Source organism: Bidens hawaiensis, unplaced genomic scaffold (assembly GCF_021521415.1).
Source record: "Bidens hawaiensis isolate Kalapana, Puna unplaced genomic scaffold, B.hawaiensis_p1.1 tig00012230_1, whole genome shotgun sequence".
In the NCBI taxonomy this organism is placed as follows: domain Eukaryota; kingdom Viridiplantae; phylum Streptophyta; class Magnoliopsida; order Asterales; family Asteraceae; genus Bidens; species Bidens hawaiensis.
Window position 1 is genome coordinate 427448 of NW_027491989.1, and position 19542 is coordinate 446989.

Genomic DNA, 19542 nt, shown 5'->3' on the forward strand with positions numbered 1-19542 from the left:
CGTGGGTAACTTTTTTTACGATGGATTACCAATGGATATAACGACAGAACATCGGTTGAATTACTGATGAAATACCGACATCACTCCTCCGACGAACCTTACCAACGTATTACCGAGGGATCATGTTGCTAGTTTTTGATGGCCGGATTCTAATAATAATAATCAGATTTTTTTAAAACTTCCCAACAATAAAAATTCAAAAAAAATATACAACTTAATTTTTTCTTAGACTAGTATTTCGATCCCCGCGTTGTGGGGGTTGTGAAACCATAGCCGAAACCCAGATCTTGGTGATCGAAAGTCAATCGAATCTTCTCGTTACACGTTGACCCGCGAAATAAAAAAATGGATAATATAGTGGGCCATGATTCAATGAATGAAAGATTGACTTGTCCAATCTAATATTAACATCCTTTCCAATAACTAAAGGTACAATATACAAATCACAAAGTACAACCTTAGATGCATAGAAAAGTTCCAAATTAATATTACTGTTACAATTTCCTTTTTTCAATTTACATTCAAAAGCTACAATACGGACCAAGTTTAAAAGTTGAAGAAAATATTAAGAGAAACAAAAGTTAAATTACAAAGTATACAGCTCGTTTCAAGTTCAATTGTGAACTAGATAGCTAATATAGTTTTTTTTAAACCATATATGAACCAACACAGTATAAATTCTAGAGCATTTTCAGTTCATTTTCTATCCAAATCTATATAATTACACTAAAAATCGCTACATCATTTTTAATTAAATTGTTTTTTTTCTAATATTTTTTTAATAATTTTTTTCTCTTCTCCACTCACAACTAGTTTTGAAAAATATTAAAAAAATTACGGTGTAAATATTTTAAATTTTAAACCTAAAGTTAACTTTTTAACATAACATATCTCTTTCATTTACTCACATCACTCGTAATCATACCATATAATTTAGAAACTCACTCACCTATTATATTTATGGAGAAAACTCTTAACTATCCTATACGCTTCCATATATATAGTTCCATTTGTTTAACGATTTATAAGTTTAATTCACATTAATAAAGCTAAAAATTGATAAAAGTAACGAGGCTTAATAAAATAAGAAGGAAATTAGTTCAATAAAATATAAATTTCGTATTTAGTTCATGGGATACCACTTGTTGTTGAAAAAAATATGTGACAACTACTCATAATAACCAACTAACTTATAACTAAATAACCTACTACACCAACCTCCATTAAAACAAGTTTATCAACACTCTATTCCTCCATCATCATTCTTTCAAATTGTTTCAACCACAAGCAACCCACCTACCTACAAACATGACCACCAAATCTTCTGTTAGTACCTTCACATACAAGAAACTCTTTACCACCCCATGCAAAAGCTTCTTTAGCCACTTTAAATTCAAAAACACAATCCTTATAAGAAGAAATCATTCTCGCATAACAAAGCCCACAACGACGTCGGTTAAGAAGCGCAGTTTCTGTTGTTTAACGTCGTTTTTTGGGTCGTTAAGGCAGGCAGAAGACATGGATAGGGTAATGGAGCTCAAGAGCTTTTCGGATGCCGGGTATGTGCATAAGGCACCATGCCCATCACCTCTCACACCAGCATATATCAAGATGGGTAGGAATGGTATGGAAAACATGCACTACACACTTTTTTATTTGTATTTTGCATACATATAAACGTGCATAGAATTGTAATATTTGGGTGTAGAAGTGTTAAATGGGTCGTGTCGGTGGGTTGGTGAATTTAATTTGATATGGACCCAAAATTACACATAAACCTGAACACGAAAATCGTGTTAGACATATGATAAACCCAAAATGTGACATGAGTTTTTACGATTTGACATGAACACAACCCTTTTAGCTGACGTGCTCACATATAAACCCGACTAAATCTAAACATGTAAATTTCATGTTAGGTTTGTGTCGTTTCATAAATTCACACTTTTTACTTTATGAAATGTGACACAGTCTAACCTTATATGTGGAAAACTCGGTTAATGCAACACACTCTTAAACAAGGGTGTTCAAGATCTGATTTTGACGAAAATTTTGGTCAAATCACTAGCTATTGTTTTCGAGAAACGCCAAATCAGACTAGCACGTTTGAACCCGCTTTCATTTTTAAATGTTGTGATTAAATGAATATGATACATATCAATAACTTAACATTTTGAAAAAAAAAATGAATCAAAAAGGTTAAACAGGGCACTTCCAAGCTCCAACCGTTGAGTCGACAGTTAAACCGTCAAACTGTCAAACCCGCACAGTAGATAAAACCATACAAATCTTAAACCGTCTGTTTTGTTTTGGTTTGAGCTGTTTGATCAGTTTATTAAAGTGACAAATACCCTAAATCTTCACCTTCCTAGTTCCTACTAATGTCAAAACTCTATTTACACATTTACAATATCAACTAAATCTATTAAGTCTACTCATATGCATAAACATTTTTATATACTTGCAGTGACGATTGAAGAAGACGACAACGATGTTGAAGATGGATACCAGAGGTTCGAGAGTTATTTGGTGAAAATGGTAGCCGAAGAAGGGAACATGAAGGACTTAGTGGATGTTGAAGAGCTTCTATATTGCTGGAAGAACCTCAAGAATCCGGTTTTCATGAATTTGGCGTCTAGGTTTTACGGGGAGCTTTGTAAAGACATGTTTTCTAGCAATGTCGATAATGTTGACGATGATGATCTTCATAACCTAATATAACCCGAGTCATAAAATCTTGGATGACAACTATCATTTTTTAAATCCAAATGGATCATGCATGTTTATGGTTATATGCTTATATAGTTGATTCAAGATTTAATATTTGAACCATTTACATTGTTTTGGTTGAATCGTAGTAATGGACTAACGGTTCGGTTAATTTCGGTCAAATGCACCATCTAAACACCTCTCTATGCTCACTCTGAAGTCACTTTTGGCACTATAAAACTTCATGTTCATATCTAATCATTAACCAACACAAACACTAATGTAAACTGAACACAACCTTATACCACACCCCACCAATAAACCAAAAACACAAAAAAGCTTAAAACCAGTGACTAATATTCAACAGCATTCGACAAACTTACACGACACGAGTTTGAACCATAAACCCTCCACGAAGCTTAGCATCTACAGTCATCTTACATCAAGCTTACCCGAAGGACTAAGATTCCCCATTTTTTCTGTAATCTTATTTAAATTATTAGCACTCCACAACTGTTGTTTAATTACATCACGTCTCACCGACTGCACCTCCTGCATGTCACCACCGCCTGGCGTCTCTGTCAAAAACTGTTCCCAAAACACATCATTTGCACCCGCCTTCACCGCCACTTCTTTACCACCGCCATCACCACCGCCGCCGCCATCAGGCTCTACATTCACATCAATTCCCGAAGTTTTTGATTTGACCCGAGAATCTTCAATAATATTAACATCATTCACAATATCCACCCAAAACTTCAAAGACAAATCCAGCTTTTTCACCAGCGCGTTAATTTCCAAATTCTCGGTTTCTTCATCGGCTTCGGCTTGTAAGTAGTTGGATATTAATAATTTTCTCTTTTTGCTGTTGGATTCAATGTGTTGCATTCGTGAGGACGAGTGTTTTTCTAGAAATTGAGCAAGGAATGATATCATTTTCTTGTGAGTTAACTGTATGGTGTTTACTCGTTCGCGTAAAAAGGATAATTTATGTTCGTTTTCTTTATTTTCTTGTGTGAGAGTCTGGAGCTGAAACCGAAGGGAACTTGTTTCTTGTTTTAATTTGTTGACTTCGTCTTCAAATTCTTGTTTTTCTGAAGGAGATAAGGTGGCAGTCCCTTGTGGCGGTGTTGAGTGGCTGTGGATCGGTTTCCGCCTGTGAATGTTCTTAAGAAGATGTTGTTGACCTTTTATGAATTCGTCGTTTGCGAATTCCCATTGGTCAGGATCTATCTTTCTAAAACCCTGTAAAAATAATATTTTAGAGTTTATTATATGTCAAAGTACATTTTAATGTAAAGTTGCAAAAAGAAGACAATATTGTTTGTTTACATCAATGACATAAAAAAAACCTAAACACGTATCCAACATGGGCAACGCAACACTATATATAACATTACAAAATCCAGTAGAGGTGGCAAGATGGATAGTTGAGCAGGTTGACTATGATCAAAAGTCAAACCAGGTCATTTTCACTAATGAACAAAATAGGTTGGGTCAGCCTGACCCATGAACACCTTTCTGTCCATTTCGGGATTTTTTGTTTACAATAATCGATATAGTAGTTATGATCACAAAACAATATAATCTAAATCTTTCGTCAAAAGAACTTATGAAGTTGCTTACTTGCAAATGACATGTTTCACACTTTCACTTTTACAAAATTTTATATGACCCGTTTGATATAAAACACAGCCCAGATAGATCATTCACAGATAAACGGGTCGAAAATCCCTCGTCTACTTGTAGCCAAGAGGGTGTGTGAATTTTAATAGTTCCAAAAGTAAAGAACAAAATTACAAAAGTGAACCCGATACACAAAGGTCAGGACTTGACCGATATACCCTTGGTAAAGATACTTTAAACGGTAAAATGTTCACTATATTAATTTCTATATTTATGGTTCAAATTAATTTAATCAAGGTAGGGAGCTTTGATCAGGGTAGCAGGAATCAGGTTTACCATATAAATTGCCTAATTGGATATCATAACTTAAATGGCTTGGTAAGTGACAGGCTGTTATGGTCCCGTTCATCCCGTTTTGACAAAAATTATGTGCTGAACCGCAAACTACGGTTTCAGGAAGCAGCACACTGAAGCGCCAATAAACAAAAATAGTATTACAGGCAGTTAAAATAAAAAATGAAAATTCTTAAACGCACGATTAAGGTATTTGGATATTTGTTTAAACTGATCATAGTGACTAGAAATCACAACAAATCAATTTGGTGTGTATGTGTTTGGCAAGAACTGATTATAAGAATTATAAAGATCTTCAGCTTGTTTTGAGACAATAAAACCAGATTTTGAAAAAATGTAAGAAGTTGGAGTATGAAAACTGACTACTGAGATAGATGAAAAATAACCTAACCATCTCTAACTTTATCTTATTATTTGGTGTAAGAAAACTGACCATTATCTGATTATTTATCATGATTCTTGGGGGGGGTTTGGTATGCTTTTTGAAGGTCAATATCTGATTTGGTGCAGAAAAATGGACTATTCAGATTCCTGATTACCTTATTCCAATTATCCCATATCCCACAGTCACATCACAATGTAAACACCAAACACCCCGGATATAAAATAAGAAATAAATAAAAAGAAATTAAAAAAACATGCTTACGTATGTATTTAGCTGCCGAACGAAGCTAGAGAAATTATTATGTTTAAAGAACTTCGGAAGCAATTCACCAGCAAACTCGGGCGGATTCCAAACAACAAAACTAGTTCCAGTATGACTCCAAGAAACAATATGATCTGTCAAAGGATCATCCACCATTTCATATGTTTTCGTCAGAAACGGTGGCGATGAACTTGAACCCCCTTGTTGAGAACCTTCCATCACAACCCAAATTATCTTCAACCAACCACTTTCACCTTTAAATTGTCAAATCTGCACACGCTACAAGCATCTGAAACAACAACCTCTCTTGATAGTAACCCTAAATTGATCAAATCAATAATCAGCACCGGAATCAAAGATAAACCCTAATTAAAGTTAATAATCAAAATTTGCATGAAAATTATCACACATTTCTATAATATTCTCAGGAAAATCAAATCAAGAATAAGCACCGAAATCAATCACTAAACTAGGGCTGGCATAGCAGGTCATGACACGATAAGACACGATTACCTACGGTACTAGACACGAACAAGGCACGATAACTATCACATACGTAGCGAAACCAAAGCTGCCAAAAGTTCATAAAAAGTCATAATTAATGCATATATCTTAACATTCTTGAATAGAAAATCCAAGTACGGCGTCAGGTGACCAAAGCATATGCCATATATTTTATTTTTCATTTTAAAATAAAAAAATTTAACAGGTTATCAACAGGCGTTTTAACCAGTTAAGACACGAATTTGACGCGTCGACCTATTTAAGACGTAAAACCTGTTAAGCTCAACCCCAAACTTGTTTAACTCCTTTTCGATTCATGTCGTGTTAACAGGTACGTGTCATAAACTTCCATCCCTACGATAACCCCTAATTACCACTAATTCGAACCCAAAATCAATCACAGATTTCAATAAGATTCTCAGTAAATTAATTAAATCACTGGAATCAATCAATAAACCCTAATTACCATCATTTCCCACACATTTCAGAGTAAATAATCAACCTCTGCATGAAATTAATCACAAATTTCTATAATCTTCTCATTAAATTAATCAAATCAATGATCAGAACTGGAATCAACCGATTAACCCTGATCACCATCAATTTCAACACATTTCAGAGTTAATTAACAAACTCCACATGAATTAAACACTAACTTCTGGAATGTTAACAACAAATCAAACCTAAATCAACGATAAATACTAATTAACAAAAATTCAAACACAATTAAGATTCAATAATCCAAGTCCGCACGAAATTCAACACTAATTTCAACAAAAACGTACCAAAATCAACCTAGGGCATGAAATTGAAACAGAAAATCACGAAAACTGAGTCAGAATTTGAAATTAAACATTCCAGAAGCTCTTACAACATTCAATTTCAGAAATGAACGAACAGAGGTTAGATCAACGGAAGTAATTAGTGATTTCGTGCAGAGGAATTTACCGTTGACCGGAATTGGGGAAGAACAGAAATGCGTTGACTTGATTAATATGAATAGAATGTTTAGATTTTGGGGGTTAAAGAGGATAATAATAATAATAATAATAATAATAATAATAATAATAATAATAATAATAATAAGTTGAAATGAAACTGGATGGAAGGAGGTGACGATGATACAGCTGGATTTAAGAAGAAGCAGTCACCGCCGCCAAGCCAAGTGTCGTTTGATTGCTAACGACTTTGGATGGATGGAAATATTCAAAAGGGGTTGTGGCGCAGCTTGTTGCCCGTTTTATAGTAATCGTTTTATAGTAAATTATATAAAACTTCGTTATGACAAAAAAAAATGGAAATATTTATTTAACGGAGATTAGTGAATGTTTTAAGGTTAATTTAGTGGTTAAACTTTTAATTTTAGATTATCGTTACTTTTTAGTTTTTTTACTCTACCTAGTCTTTTGTGTCTTATATTTAACTAGTTTTTAGCCCGCGTATTACGTGGATTTATTTAGGCCTTTTGTTTTTAATCATTTTGCAATTTTATTAGTCTAATGGTTTGTTTTACTTTAAACAGAGTTTTGGTTTGTGTATATTAGTTTTTTTATGTTAATTATATTTTGATCAATAATAGAAACAACAAACATCCAGTAAAAACCCGTACATGTGCTCGGAAATGTTATGCCATACATTAGTTTTGTGACTTTTGTCATAGGCCTACACAACAATCAAAACGTGTGAATTACTCGCTCAGTAATAACGCCCGCCAAAATAAAATTATTATTGTAGAAAGATCACCGAAGTGTGGGAGCCCGTGAACGCGATATCGACATAAAGTTTCAAAAAGATTTCTCAAGAGATACTGGACGGATAGTTGGTGCCCCTCAAAAAGTGTACCTATGACCAACAATGAGCCATTGCAAACACAAACAATGTAAAAACCATAAATAAAATTGTATCAAATAAAAAATAAATTAATGTGCTAACTGTAAAAACCAAGTAGTATAATTATATATACAACCTAGTGTAATTACATAATTACACTACTTATAAATATATTACACTATTAATTCACACAGTTAGCACGCTAATTAAATTTGTATGTTAACTTTCCCCAAGATAATAGAATATAAAGTACCTCCAACATTAAATATTAAATAGGGATTCCTAAATGTACTTGGATTTGCCATGAACACAATGCTACACAAAAGCAAACAAATATTAATAGTTTTTCTAGCGAAATCCTAGAAAAGTAAGCAAGTCCATGACATCTTCCACAAAATGTTTAGGCATACATGCAAATTCCATAGAACAAAATTGTGGTAAAGGCATTTTGAAACAGCATATACGATGTATCAACAAAACCACTTTAACTGATAGAAAGACAACGCATGTTGAAGTAGCTCTCCATCCTATTATAGATAGAATTACAATTTTTGTCCTTTAAATACATGAGATTTATAGATCAGGTCCTTTAAAAGGTTTATTTGCAAGCGGTGTCCTTTATATAAAAAATACATTCGTCTTTTGTCCTTTACACTAACGGTCATCCAAAAACTCAGTTAAATCCGAACATGCCAAGACTTAACGGGGTTTTTGTTATAACATATTTTATTTAGTTTCTTTTTCAAATGATATATTTAATTTGTTTTTTAATTATAAATACTTAAATAGCATGTGTAAAAAGACTTAAATGCCCATTATATATAAACACATGTATAGATACATTAAGTTACTTTGAGAAAGGAATTTAGCCTTCATGAACAATGAAAAGAATGTTTTACTCTCAATATATGTGAGCTTCATAACATAGTTTCTCTTGTGTAATTGTTTCAATTTTCTTCTCTAGTCGAGCAATGTTATGTGGTTGGGGTAAAGGTGTTCGTTCTTGCATGGTTTTTAAGGTTGCAAGATTATCCTCACATCTTAAAATGTCCTGAAGATATACTAATATTATTTGATTTATCTTAATAATCAATAACTAATGTACTAATGAATATTATTAGAGTATGTGCTACCTGCACAAGATGCTTGAAGTCTAACAGAGCCTTTAGCAACCTCAATTAAGAACATGTGCAGTCATGAAGGGCCTTTAATTCTGTGTCAAGTTGAAACCAACAGTTAATGATAAAAATATAATCACATGTAATTTATAGTCGTTAAAGAATCTTACTTGAAGTCCAAATGAGAACCACAAAACACATATATTTAGGATAAATTTTGTCTTTCTTTGTTGAATTTGCATCCAAAAATGACTCACAGAGTCGAAGCATAATAACACTAAGGTTAAAAAACATACCCAAACTTGCAGAAGATATTAGATCAACCTATATCCAAATTACAAATTATTCAACAATAACAAAACAAATAAAAAATAAGAAACCAATCAAGAAAATATTGCTCACCTGAATATGAGCGCGTGATGCATTTCTATTAACCACTTATGTAATATACCAAACATTTAAGCACAATCTCTCTCAAATCCTCATATAACTGCTTCAATATCGGTTTGTTAGGATCATAATCCGAATCCCTAAATAACTCATCTAAAAACCAGCAAGGTATGAAATAAAACAAGCCATTAAAAATAGAAGCTTACGAAAGGGCAATTTTGAAAGTTTGAAAATTATTATCTGCATGTTTTAAAACAAACATGCCAGGAGCAATTAGAAAAGCCTATTTTTTTGTCACGGGTGGGACTTAAACACAACCCCCCCAACCCCCTCCTTTTAATTTGAAGTCTTTGAACCGGATACAATTACATCTTCCATACACATCGAATGAGAACTCGAGTTGTTTGGGCGGGCTCAATGCATATTTTGGTGAACCAAATATCACTATTGATGATGCAGCAAGTGGCCTGCAACAGATGACCCAAATAGCAAGACATTTATATATAAGCTCAACATTTTGTAATCTTCTCATTTCTTTGGAATATTAAAGAAGCCCTGGCCACATTTGCAATTTATTTACATAAAGTTGAAAAAATGGAAATACAGTGTATTCAATAAAATAATTACATGACAAACATTTGCATCCGACCAAGTAAATAATATACAAATAAATTTCTTCGCTAAAATCTATGAGTTGCTACAGTTTAAACATGAGAATGTTGCATCAAGGATAAACATACAATTCATTTTTCTACAATATGAAAGTCGCAAGAATATTCTAACATTGTTATAAACACATTTGTATCAATCACTAATACACTTTCTAGCTTAAGACTAATTAGAATCCGGAAAGGAAAACTTGAATATACCAGACCAACCCAATGGGTTGGGTTATGCAGGGTCAAGCCGGGACTCAAAATGGGGTCGGGGATGGGGGTCGTTTTACAAAGATTGTGATTATGGTTCGGTTCAGAAAGTACCATTTAAAAAAAATTCATTAAGCTATAGTATGAGACATGGCTGTCCAAAATAAGACAAACACATAAGATACAAATAATACTCGATAAAATGTTGGTTAGAAGTTGTTCTTTTAAAAGTAAACTAGTAAATTAGAGAATGGGGTTCCCTAAATCTTGTCCAAATGCCAATGTTAAGTGTGAATATTATAGAATGAAAATTAAAGTATTCATCATGAAATTGAACTATAGGCAGACAAAGGTTTTTAGATCATGTATGGTATCCGAGTATTCTCCAATTGGCATTTCATTGAGCAGTTGGTATGCATACATTAAATACAATGTAGAAACATCAAATTTGATTTAGTTCAATCCCAAACTCAAAAGTTAAACAATGCTACAAAGCCTTTCATTCAAGCATTTCTATTCAAATATATAGTGCTGTATAGATAGTATTAAGCAAACAAAAAAATATGACTTTTGTTATGTATTTAGGTTCAATAATCAAAATAGCTAAAACAAACAATGTCTCAGTAAAGTCAGGGATGGTCATTTCACAGCTGCAGTCAAGGTATTATGCTCAAGTGGGGTTGCCCCTCTCGGAGATTCAACCATGAAAGCCCTCATTGATAAACACCTAGTGGTGCTGCCTCCGTCCTTGCCTTCTAGCTCTGTCGCCCTGCCTACTCTCTCTGTGGATGGGGACTGTGTGCTTAGATGTATCCGATCATTTCCTAAAGGGACCTCGTGCGGGAGAGACGGAATGCGGGCGCAACACTTGTTGGACGCTCTTAGTGGTGAGGGATCAGTGACTTCCATGGGTCTGCTCTCAGCCATCACTGAAGTCGTCAACTTATGGCTAGGGGGTCTGTGCCCCAAGGTGCTCGCTGAGTTTATTGCTTCGGCCCCCCTTACCCCTTTATTAAAGCCGGATAATGGAATTCGGCCCATTGCTGTGGGGGCTATCTGGCGTAGGTTGGTTTCTAAAGTGGCTATGAAGATGGTTGGGAAGGAAATGACTCAGTATTTAGGGGAATTTCAGTTTGGGGTAGGGACCCCTAATGGGGCAGAGGCGGTGCTTCACAGCTCGAACCGGTTTCTTAACTCCTTTCACGCGGACGGTTCTTTAGCTATGCTTACCGTGGACTTCTCCAACGCCTTCAATATGGTCGACCGCACAGCCCTTCTCCGGGAGGTTCATCATCATTGCCCGTCTATCTATCTATGGGTCCAGTTCCTTTATGCCCATCCGGCTAGGTTGTACGTTGGTGATGACTGTATAGGGGCTACTACTGGGGTTCAGTAGGGAGACCCCCTTGGGCCCCTCCTCTTTGCCTTAGCATTACACCCTCTTGTTCTCCGGGTACAAAATGACTATAACCTACCATTTCATGCTTGGTACTTGGATGATGGGACTATTATTAGTGGTGCCAACGAAGTTGCTAAAGCCCTAGACATTATCAGCTCGGAAAGGCCATCATTGGGGCTTCAACTTAATATTAAGAAAACCGAGGTTTTTTTGCCAGCGTGTAATGGAGTGAAAGTTAAAGATGGGCTTTTCCCTAGTGGGATTGGTAGACCAGAGAGAGGGGTAAAGCTCCTTGGAGGGGCTGTTAGTCGAGATCCCTACTTTATTAAGGAGTTGGCAAGGCGGAGAGCATCTCGTGCGGTTGATCTTATGAAACTCTTACCTTGCCTTAGGGATCCCCAGATCGAACTCCTCCTGCTTAGGTCTTGCATGGGGGTTGCTAAGTTGCTTTTTGGGTTACGAACATGCCACCCCCATATGATGGATGATGCGGTATCTTGTTTTGATAAGGGGCTTCGAGAAGCCATCGAAGACATAGTTGTATGTGGAGGCCCATTCTTTGGTGATCTTCAGTGGCGACTTGCATCTTTTCCAATGCGCTTGGGGGGTTTAGGCCTTCTTTCGGCTCATGATGTTGGGGTTTACTCTTTGGTAGCGTCGAGGGCTCAGTCTTGGAAGCTACAGAATCACATCTTAAGGAATAGCGGAGTTGTCGACCTGGACTCAGACTACGTGCAGGCCCTGGAACGCCTAAATGGCGCTCTCCCAGACTTTGACATTGGCGGTTTCTCTAATAAGGACACCGCCCCACCAAAGCCTCAAAAAACTTTGGCGAATGCCCTTTTTGGCAAAATCGCTCAGAGCCTGGGAGAAGTTTTTGGATTGTCCCCCCAACAGAAGGCGGTTATTGAATGCTTACAAGGTCCTCATGCCCAAGATTTTCTGACTGTTATCCCGATTGATGGCTTGGGCCAAAACATTTCTGCGGTCGAGTATAGGGCCATTCTTAAGTATCGTTTGATGGTCCCAATGTACCCAGAAGACGAAACATGTCCAATCTGCCGTAAGGCTTGCCTGGATAAATTCGGAGAGCATGCGGTTCATTGCAAGAAGATGCCTGGGTTCAAATACCGACATGATTGGGTGCGGGACGTTCTTTGGGACATCTTAAGGCGAGCTGGGATATCAGCTAAAAAGGAAGCCCCCGTAAACTTCCTTACAGACCCCACGGAAGGGAGATCCACTCTACGACCGACAGATTTGCTCGTCTTTGGTTGGGCCGAGGGAAAACACACTTGTGTTGACCTCACCGGGGTATCTCCTTTAGCTGATTTGAGGGATAATGGGTTTGTAGCTAGGTAAGCAATGAAAATGGCTGAAATGAAGAAGGTGGAGAAACATGCTAAAGCCTGCGAAGAGAACCAACATGTTTTTGTCCCTCTGGCTTTTGATACCTTTGGCTCCTTGGCACCGGAAGCTATCCGTTTCCTAACCAGGGTCCAACGGGTTGTGCATAGCAATGTGTCGACTCCAAAGGGGCAGGGGTATGTCTTTAGCAAGTTAGGGTTTGCAATTCAGAAAGGGGTGGCGGCGCAGCTTGTTGCCCGCCTACCTTCTATGTTGATGTAATATCTATGTTTCTTAATAAATATTATTGAAAAAAAATATAGAACATATCTCTTTAAATCGAATTAAGATAACAGATTGGATAAAGTTTAGGGGTCATAACATTGATGAAATAGAAATCAAAAATACCTACTAAATCAAGAGACGATCATGGTTGCGAATCTGCGATGAACTGATAGAATGGAAAAGACAGAGACGAGGATCACTTATACGTATCCATTAGAGTTGCCAAGGAAAAGAGTAAAGGAGAGGATTGGATTATGGTTCTGGAGAGATGAGAGAGAAGAAGGAAAGCGCCGATCCAGAGAAGGTTTAAGGAGTTTGAGAAGAGAAAGGATTATTCAGCTTATGTCATATAACCCGTTTTGAGACATTCGGATAATCAAACCCGTAGATAATACCCACGAAAATTAAAGGATTAATGAGAAGCCTCCATTCAGAAAACAAGCAATCTGGTGGCTCTAGAGAAATTGGGGAGCGATGTGAGAGAGACACGTAGGATTTTATGGTAGACAATTATATAGATAGTTAGATCAGGCGATTGATTTTTGAAGATTTTATTTTAAGGGTGGTTTGGGAACAAAAATGAAAAAGATGAAAAGAATTTCTAGCCACACAAAAATTTTTTTTTTAAAAATTAATAAAAAAAGCATAACTCAAAATTTAATAAAAAAATGTAAAATGTAAAAACACAAAAATGTTTCCACTGCATTTCTCATTTTCATAAAAAAAAACACAATGGTAAGTGAAAAAAATCGTTGTGTCTTTTTGTTTATTATTGTGTTTTGTGTTTATTTTCGTCATTGATTGTTTATTTTTTCTTTGATATTATGTTTGTTTTCTTTATACTGTGTTATATTACTAACATTGTGTTATATTTTGCGATCTCTTTTTTTAGTTATAACTGTATATTTTGTTCATTTTCGTCATTGTGTCTTTGATATCACCATTGTGTCTTTTTCGTCAATTTTTTTTTGAACGGGATTGATGACGGAAACATTTTAGTTTTTTATTTTTTTCGTTTTTTATTTATATTTTGATGTATGATTTTTTTTAATTTTTTGAATTTTTTTAAGGGGTTTTTTGTTTGGTTACATATCATTCTCACACTTCTCATTTTTATCTCCATTTGTATTTTAACTTTACCCGTGTATTAATCCCTCATGGATTATGTAATGGGAGTTAGTTTTTTTAATGGAATGGAAAAGAGACCCAAGAAGAGGAAGGGAATCGGTTGAACTAGAAGTTTTGATCAAGATATTGAAGATTTTAAGTTAGTAGATTCAGATGACTCTTGGAGATGGAAAGAAAATGTTTTTTAAGAATTTTCACAGTTCTATTGATGTGTTGTAAAACACACTTACTTTCCGTATTGTTTCATCATGTTTCAATTGCTTATTAGTTTAATTATTAAGAGTTATAGCTTGTTTTTGCTTAATTTTACAAAGTTGGTTTGATTACTTGTAGGTTTTAAGTTTTAATGGAAAAAAGAGTAAAGTTTGAAGACTCTATGGACCTTTTTTAGCAACTTTGAAGACTACAACTCAAGGCCCAACCCAAACCCACAAGTTAGAAGCCTTACAAGCATAATATATTAATTAAATAAAAAAAAAAGAAAACCCTAACACCCCATACCAGTTCCGATCGGAATCTGGGCAGCCACCAAGGAGAAAGAAAAAAAGTGTGTGGCGGCTAGAGGACGGCTGGAAGAAGAGAAAGAAGACCAAGGAGGGTTCGGTATAGCAGCTACGGGTTATTTTTATTCATAAACTCAGCCATATACTTGAGTATCGCATTCACAAACTTTGTGTTTTTGTTCAAGATACTTAACTAGTTGTTTTGATCTTTTGCTTAGGATTGTTTTGCAAGTAAAGTGAAGATTGACTTGTGTTTGATTGTTTTTGAATCTTGAATGAGTTTACTTATGTTTATGTTGATGTTTATGATGTTTAACTTAACTATATGCTGTTGTCCAAAAATAATGGTAGGCTAAAGTAGTTAGTTCTACCAAGGTTAGATGATTATTGTTAGGTTTTATTAAGTAAATTGGATTGTTGATGATCATGACTTGAATTGTTAATGAAAAGTTTGGTTTAATATTGAATTAGGTTGTGTTTATTGGCTGTGTTATGATTAATAATACTCAGTTACCTCTTGCTTTGATTGATTAAATCGGTTTTGGTTAATTTTATCTTGTTTGAACTCTTTACTTTGTGTTTAGAGATTATTTGCGGGGTACCACAATTGGTACCACAATTGGAAATAAATCAGAGTTACGGTTTAATGTGGAAGACTTATAAAACTTGTGGATTTAATATATAATATTTACTTTTATAAAAGACGGGATTATAAAATACCCGTTTTAAGTTATACCAAAAGCATTACTTGTTATTTACAAACCACCACTTTTAATAATTAAAGTTTATACAAAAAGATCCGAGCCATCGGATATCTTGATCTTCTTCGTTCATCAAGCACTAACTTTGATCACCTGCAAAATGTAAATAAAATACGTCAGCAACGAATGCTGGTGAATACGCTGACGCTAAAAATATTTTCTTTTACTTTATTACCCCTCGAGACTACGCCTGCCTCGGCCCATCGTAGCTTAGGAATAACAAAGTTAAAACAACACGATTATAAGTTCGAGTCTCTACACTAAATACCTCAGCAAACACCGCAACGTTTGGTTTAGTTAGGTACCCGTATGTATACACATGGTCGTGCTTCCCGCGGGAAAGCGTCCTACGACCAGGTGTGGTGCGGTGTGCCCACCGCGTACTACCACATATGTATGGATCCAGACAAACGTATATTATTGCATGAGGGCTAGGATTATACTCTTATTTATAACGATTTTAGGAACACATAGTCCCTTGTAAATCTTTTTCATATAACACGTTTGACTCGTTTGAAAAACAGTTTGTAAAGTTTGGGGGCGTATTCACCTTTTCACTTTGGGATCGGCTTCAAACACCGTCCGAGGGTCTTTCCCTTGCTATCTCGCACCTATAATACGAGTATAACCATTTGTTAGTCGGATATACAATTCGGCTTAAGACCTTTAGTCTTATTTTATATTTTTACCTCGATGATCCTTTAGTTCAAAATCTCTTTATACTTTAAAACCTTTAGTTTTAAAAGTAGTTTATAAATATTTAGTTTATTTATAAAACCCGACGTTTCTTCTTCTCTAAGAAACGTATACTTTTCTTTATTATTTAAGAATAGTTATTTATTATTTAATAATATTTATAACAAAGAATTTATATACATATATACTTTCACACATATGTACATATTTATAATTCTATCTTTTATTCTTTCTTTGTTATGTTTTCTTTTATTTTATCGAGGTATCGAGTATAACCTCGACTTAAGGGTTAAGCCTTTATAATATTTATTATTATTTTCATTAGCATTACGCCTACCTTTGTTGGCTTATAGAAACCCTAATTATTCGAGCAGCACTCCAACGCCGCTTCACCTTCTTTTCTTCTCGATCAATCTTTCTTTTCGTCACCTTTCTTTTATCACGTCAAACGATGAACACCCAAAACTTCACCACTCGTCGGTACGCCTTTCGAGACTAATCACCATGGTGTCGGAAGGTAACAAACTTCTTCTTGGTAGGTACGTTGGTGGAAGGTGGCACGAATTTCGAAGAAACGTTGGCACGGAAAACGATGAAATCAGGGCACGCTTATCGAGGTGGATCGACGATTTGATTGTGGAGTTCTAGTGAGATGATAGAGAGAGAGAGAGAGAGAGAGAGGAGTACAGATTTTGGGATGTGGAAATGTGAATCCCGGACTTGCTATTTATAGGCAAAACCTGGAAGCCCTTCGCGATACGCGATGGCCTCCTGGGCACCCTTCGCGTATCGCGAAGTAGCCCAAGCCAGTAACCATATAGATCTGCCACGTAGCAGACGGTGTGCCACTTGTTGACACGTGGCGGATGACTTGACACGTGGCAGACGGTGTGCCACGTGTGGATACGTGGCAGAACTTGTGCCAGAGGTGTCAGACCACGTCATCGCGATACGCGATGATGTCGCTTCAACGATGATCGGGTATCGCCGTTGACCTACTTCTGGAAGGTTTGACCAAGCCCTTCGCGATACGCGATTGGCTTGTCCTTTGTCCCATCGCGTATCGCGATGGGACAGAAAATCAGAATTTTCAATTTAAACCCTAAGGTTTGGAATTTTGACATTTTAGGTCCTTTGACTTTGGAAACTTGACACTTTGAACTCGAAATTTTCTTGATGTTACATATTCCCCACCTTGAAATAAACCTCGTCCTCGAGATTGCTTTACGAGAACAATTAGGGGTATTTCTTTCTCATTTCCGATTCGAGTTCCCATGTATACTCGGGTCCTCTTCGTGAATCCCATTTAACTTTCACAATTTTTAATGTTCGTCTTTTTAATTTCTTTGTTTTCAAATCTTCTATTTGAATTGGTTTCTCAACAAATTTTAAATTTTCATTTATTTCAACATCTTTTAAAGGCATGGATAGAGATTCATCGGCCAAACATTTTCGCAGATTTGAGACATGGAATACATCGTGTATCCCTTGCATTTCCTCAGGCAGTCGCAAACGGTATGCAACAGTACCAATTCGCTCAAGTACCTCAAAGGGTCCAACGAATTGAGGACTTAGATTTCCTTTCTTACCGAAGCGAACGACGCCTTTCCAAGACGAGACTTTCAAAAGAACTTTGTCACCAACAGCTAATTCCAATGGCTTACGATGGACATCGGCGTAACTCTTTTGTCGATTACGTGCCGTCTTAAGTCATTCTCGGATTTGAAGAATCTTGTCGGTGGTTTCTTGGACTATCTCGGGTCCAGATAATTGTTTGTCTCCGGTTTCAGACCAACACACGGGCGTTCTACATTTACGACCATATAACGCCTCGAATGGTTCGGCTTGAATACTTGTGTGATTGCTATTATTGTACGAGAATTCCATTAGGGGTAAGTGGTCATCCCAACTTCCACCTAAGTCAATCACACAAGCCCGAAGCCTGTCTTTCAATGTTTGGATTGTCCATTCGCTCTACCCATCAGTTTGTGGATGATAGGCGGTGCTAAGGTTGAGTTTTGTGCCTAACGCTTGTTGGAAGCTTTTTCAGAAATGAGACGTAAAACGACTGTCTCGATCAGAGATTATAGACAGCGGTACTCCATGTAAAGCAACGATGTTGTTTACATAGATACGCGCTAATTTATCCATGGAGTATGATTTATTGATGGGTATGAAATGCGCGGATTTTGTCAATCGATCCACGATAACCCAAATAGCATTGTGTTGTCGAGTCGTCTTTGGGAGTTTAGTAATGAAATTCATAGTGATTAACTCTCACTTCCACACGGGAAGTTCGGGTTGCTGAAACAATTCCGAGGGCTTTTGGTGTTCAACCTTGACTTTCAAACAAATTAAACATTTTGCCACATGCGAAGCGATGTCTTTTTTCATCCCATTCCACCGGTAGTTCGGGTTGAGATTTTGATACATTTTGTCAATACCGAGGTGCATCATGTACTTGGACTTATGAGCTTCATTCAAAATTTTCTCACGCAAGTCTCCAACTTTTGGTACCCAAATCCTATTCCCGAGTCTAAGGATACCATCGTCACCCTTAACTAGTAAGTTAATGGTGTCGTTACGTTTTTCATCGAAGATTTGGTTTTCATTGATCGCTTGAATTTGAGCGGATTTGATTTGTTCGAGAAGATCGACTTGAAGTTCTAGACGCAACGCTCGGACTCTTTTTGGCTTCTCATGTTCCTTGCGACTTAAGGCATCAGCCACGACGTTGTCTTTGCCTTCATGGTAAACGATCTCGCAGTCGTAGTCGTTGAGAGTTTCCATCCATCGTCTTTGGCGCATGTTAAGCTCTTTTTGATCGAAGATATGCTTTAAGCTTTTATGATCAGTGTACACGATAAATCTTACTCTATAGAGATAGTGCCTCCATATCTTAAATGCAAAGATTATGGCGCCTAACTCTAGATCTTGAGTTGTATAGTTCTTTTCGTTTACTTTGAGTTGACGAGAGGCATAGGCGATTACTTTCTTTCGTTGCATTAGTACACATCCCAAGCCGGAATGAGATGCGTCACTAAAGACAACAAAATCTTTGGTACCTTCTGGCAAGGCCAGTATAGGTGCTTGGGTAAGCTTTTGTTGAGTATATCGAACGCATCTTGTTGTTTTGTTCCCCATTCATACTTGACGTTTTTACGAGTTAGAGAAGTTAGAGGAATGGCTATACGAGAGAAATTTTCAATGAACCTTCGATAACAGCCGGCCAAACCCAAGAAACTTAGAATCTCGGTTAGCGATTTTGGAATTTCCCACTTCGATATGGATTCGATTTTAGCGGGATCGACTTGAATACGATTCACAATTATGACATGCCCAAGAAATTGCACTTCGTGCAACCAGAACCCGCATTTTGA

The 19542-nt window shown here is 36.4% G+C and overlaps 2 protein-coding genes across 2 annotated transcripts; one reads left to right on the forward strand and one right to left on the reverse strand.

Annotated features, from left to right (window-relative positions):
• The first annotated feature begins 1076 nt into the window (after positions 1-1076).
• On the forward strand, positions 1077-2723 carry LOC143540418 (transcription repressor OFP17-like). The gene is made up of 2 exons (XM_077033486.1): positions 1077-1624; positions 2468-2723. Exons 1-2 carry the CDS (start codon positions 1309-1311, stop codon positions 2719-2721), a joined length of 570 nt encoding a protein of 189 aa, XP_076889601.1. The 5' UTR covers positions 1077-1308; the 3' UTR covers positions 2722-2723.
• A 188-nt stretch (positions 2724-2911) lies between these two features.
• On the reverse strand, positions 2912-6892 carry LOC143540437 (heat stress transcription factor A-4c-like). The gene is made up of 3 exons (XM_077033499.1): positions 6788-6892; positions 5336-5654; positions 2912-3954 (listed from the first exon to the last, which is right to left on the reverse strand). Exons 2-3 carry the CDS (start codon positions 5552-5554, stop codon positions 3142-3144), a joined length of 1032 nt encoding a protein of 343 aa, XP_076889614.1. The 5' UTR covers positions 5555-5654; positions 6788-6892; the 3' UTR covers positions 2912-3141.
• Between the last annotated feature and the right edge of the window lie 12650 nt (positions 6893-19542).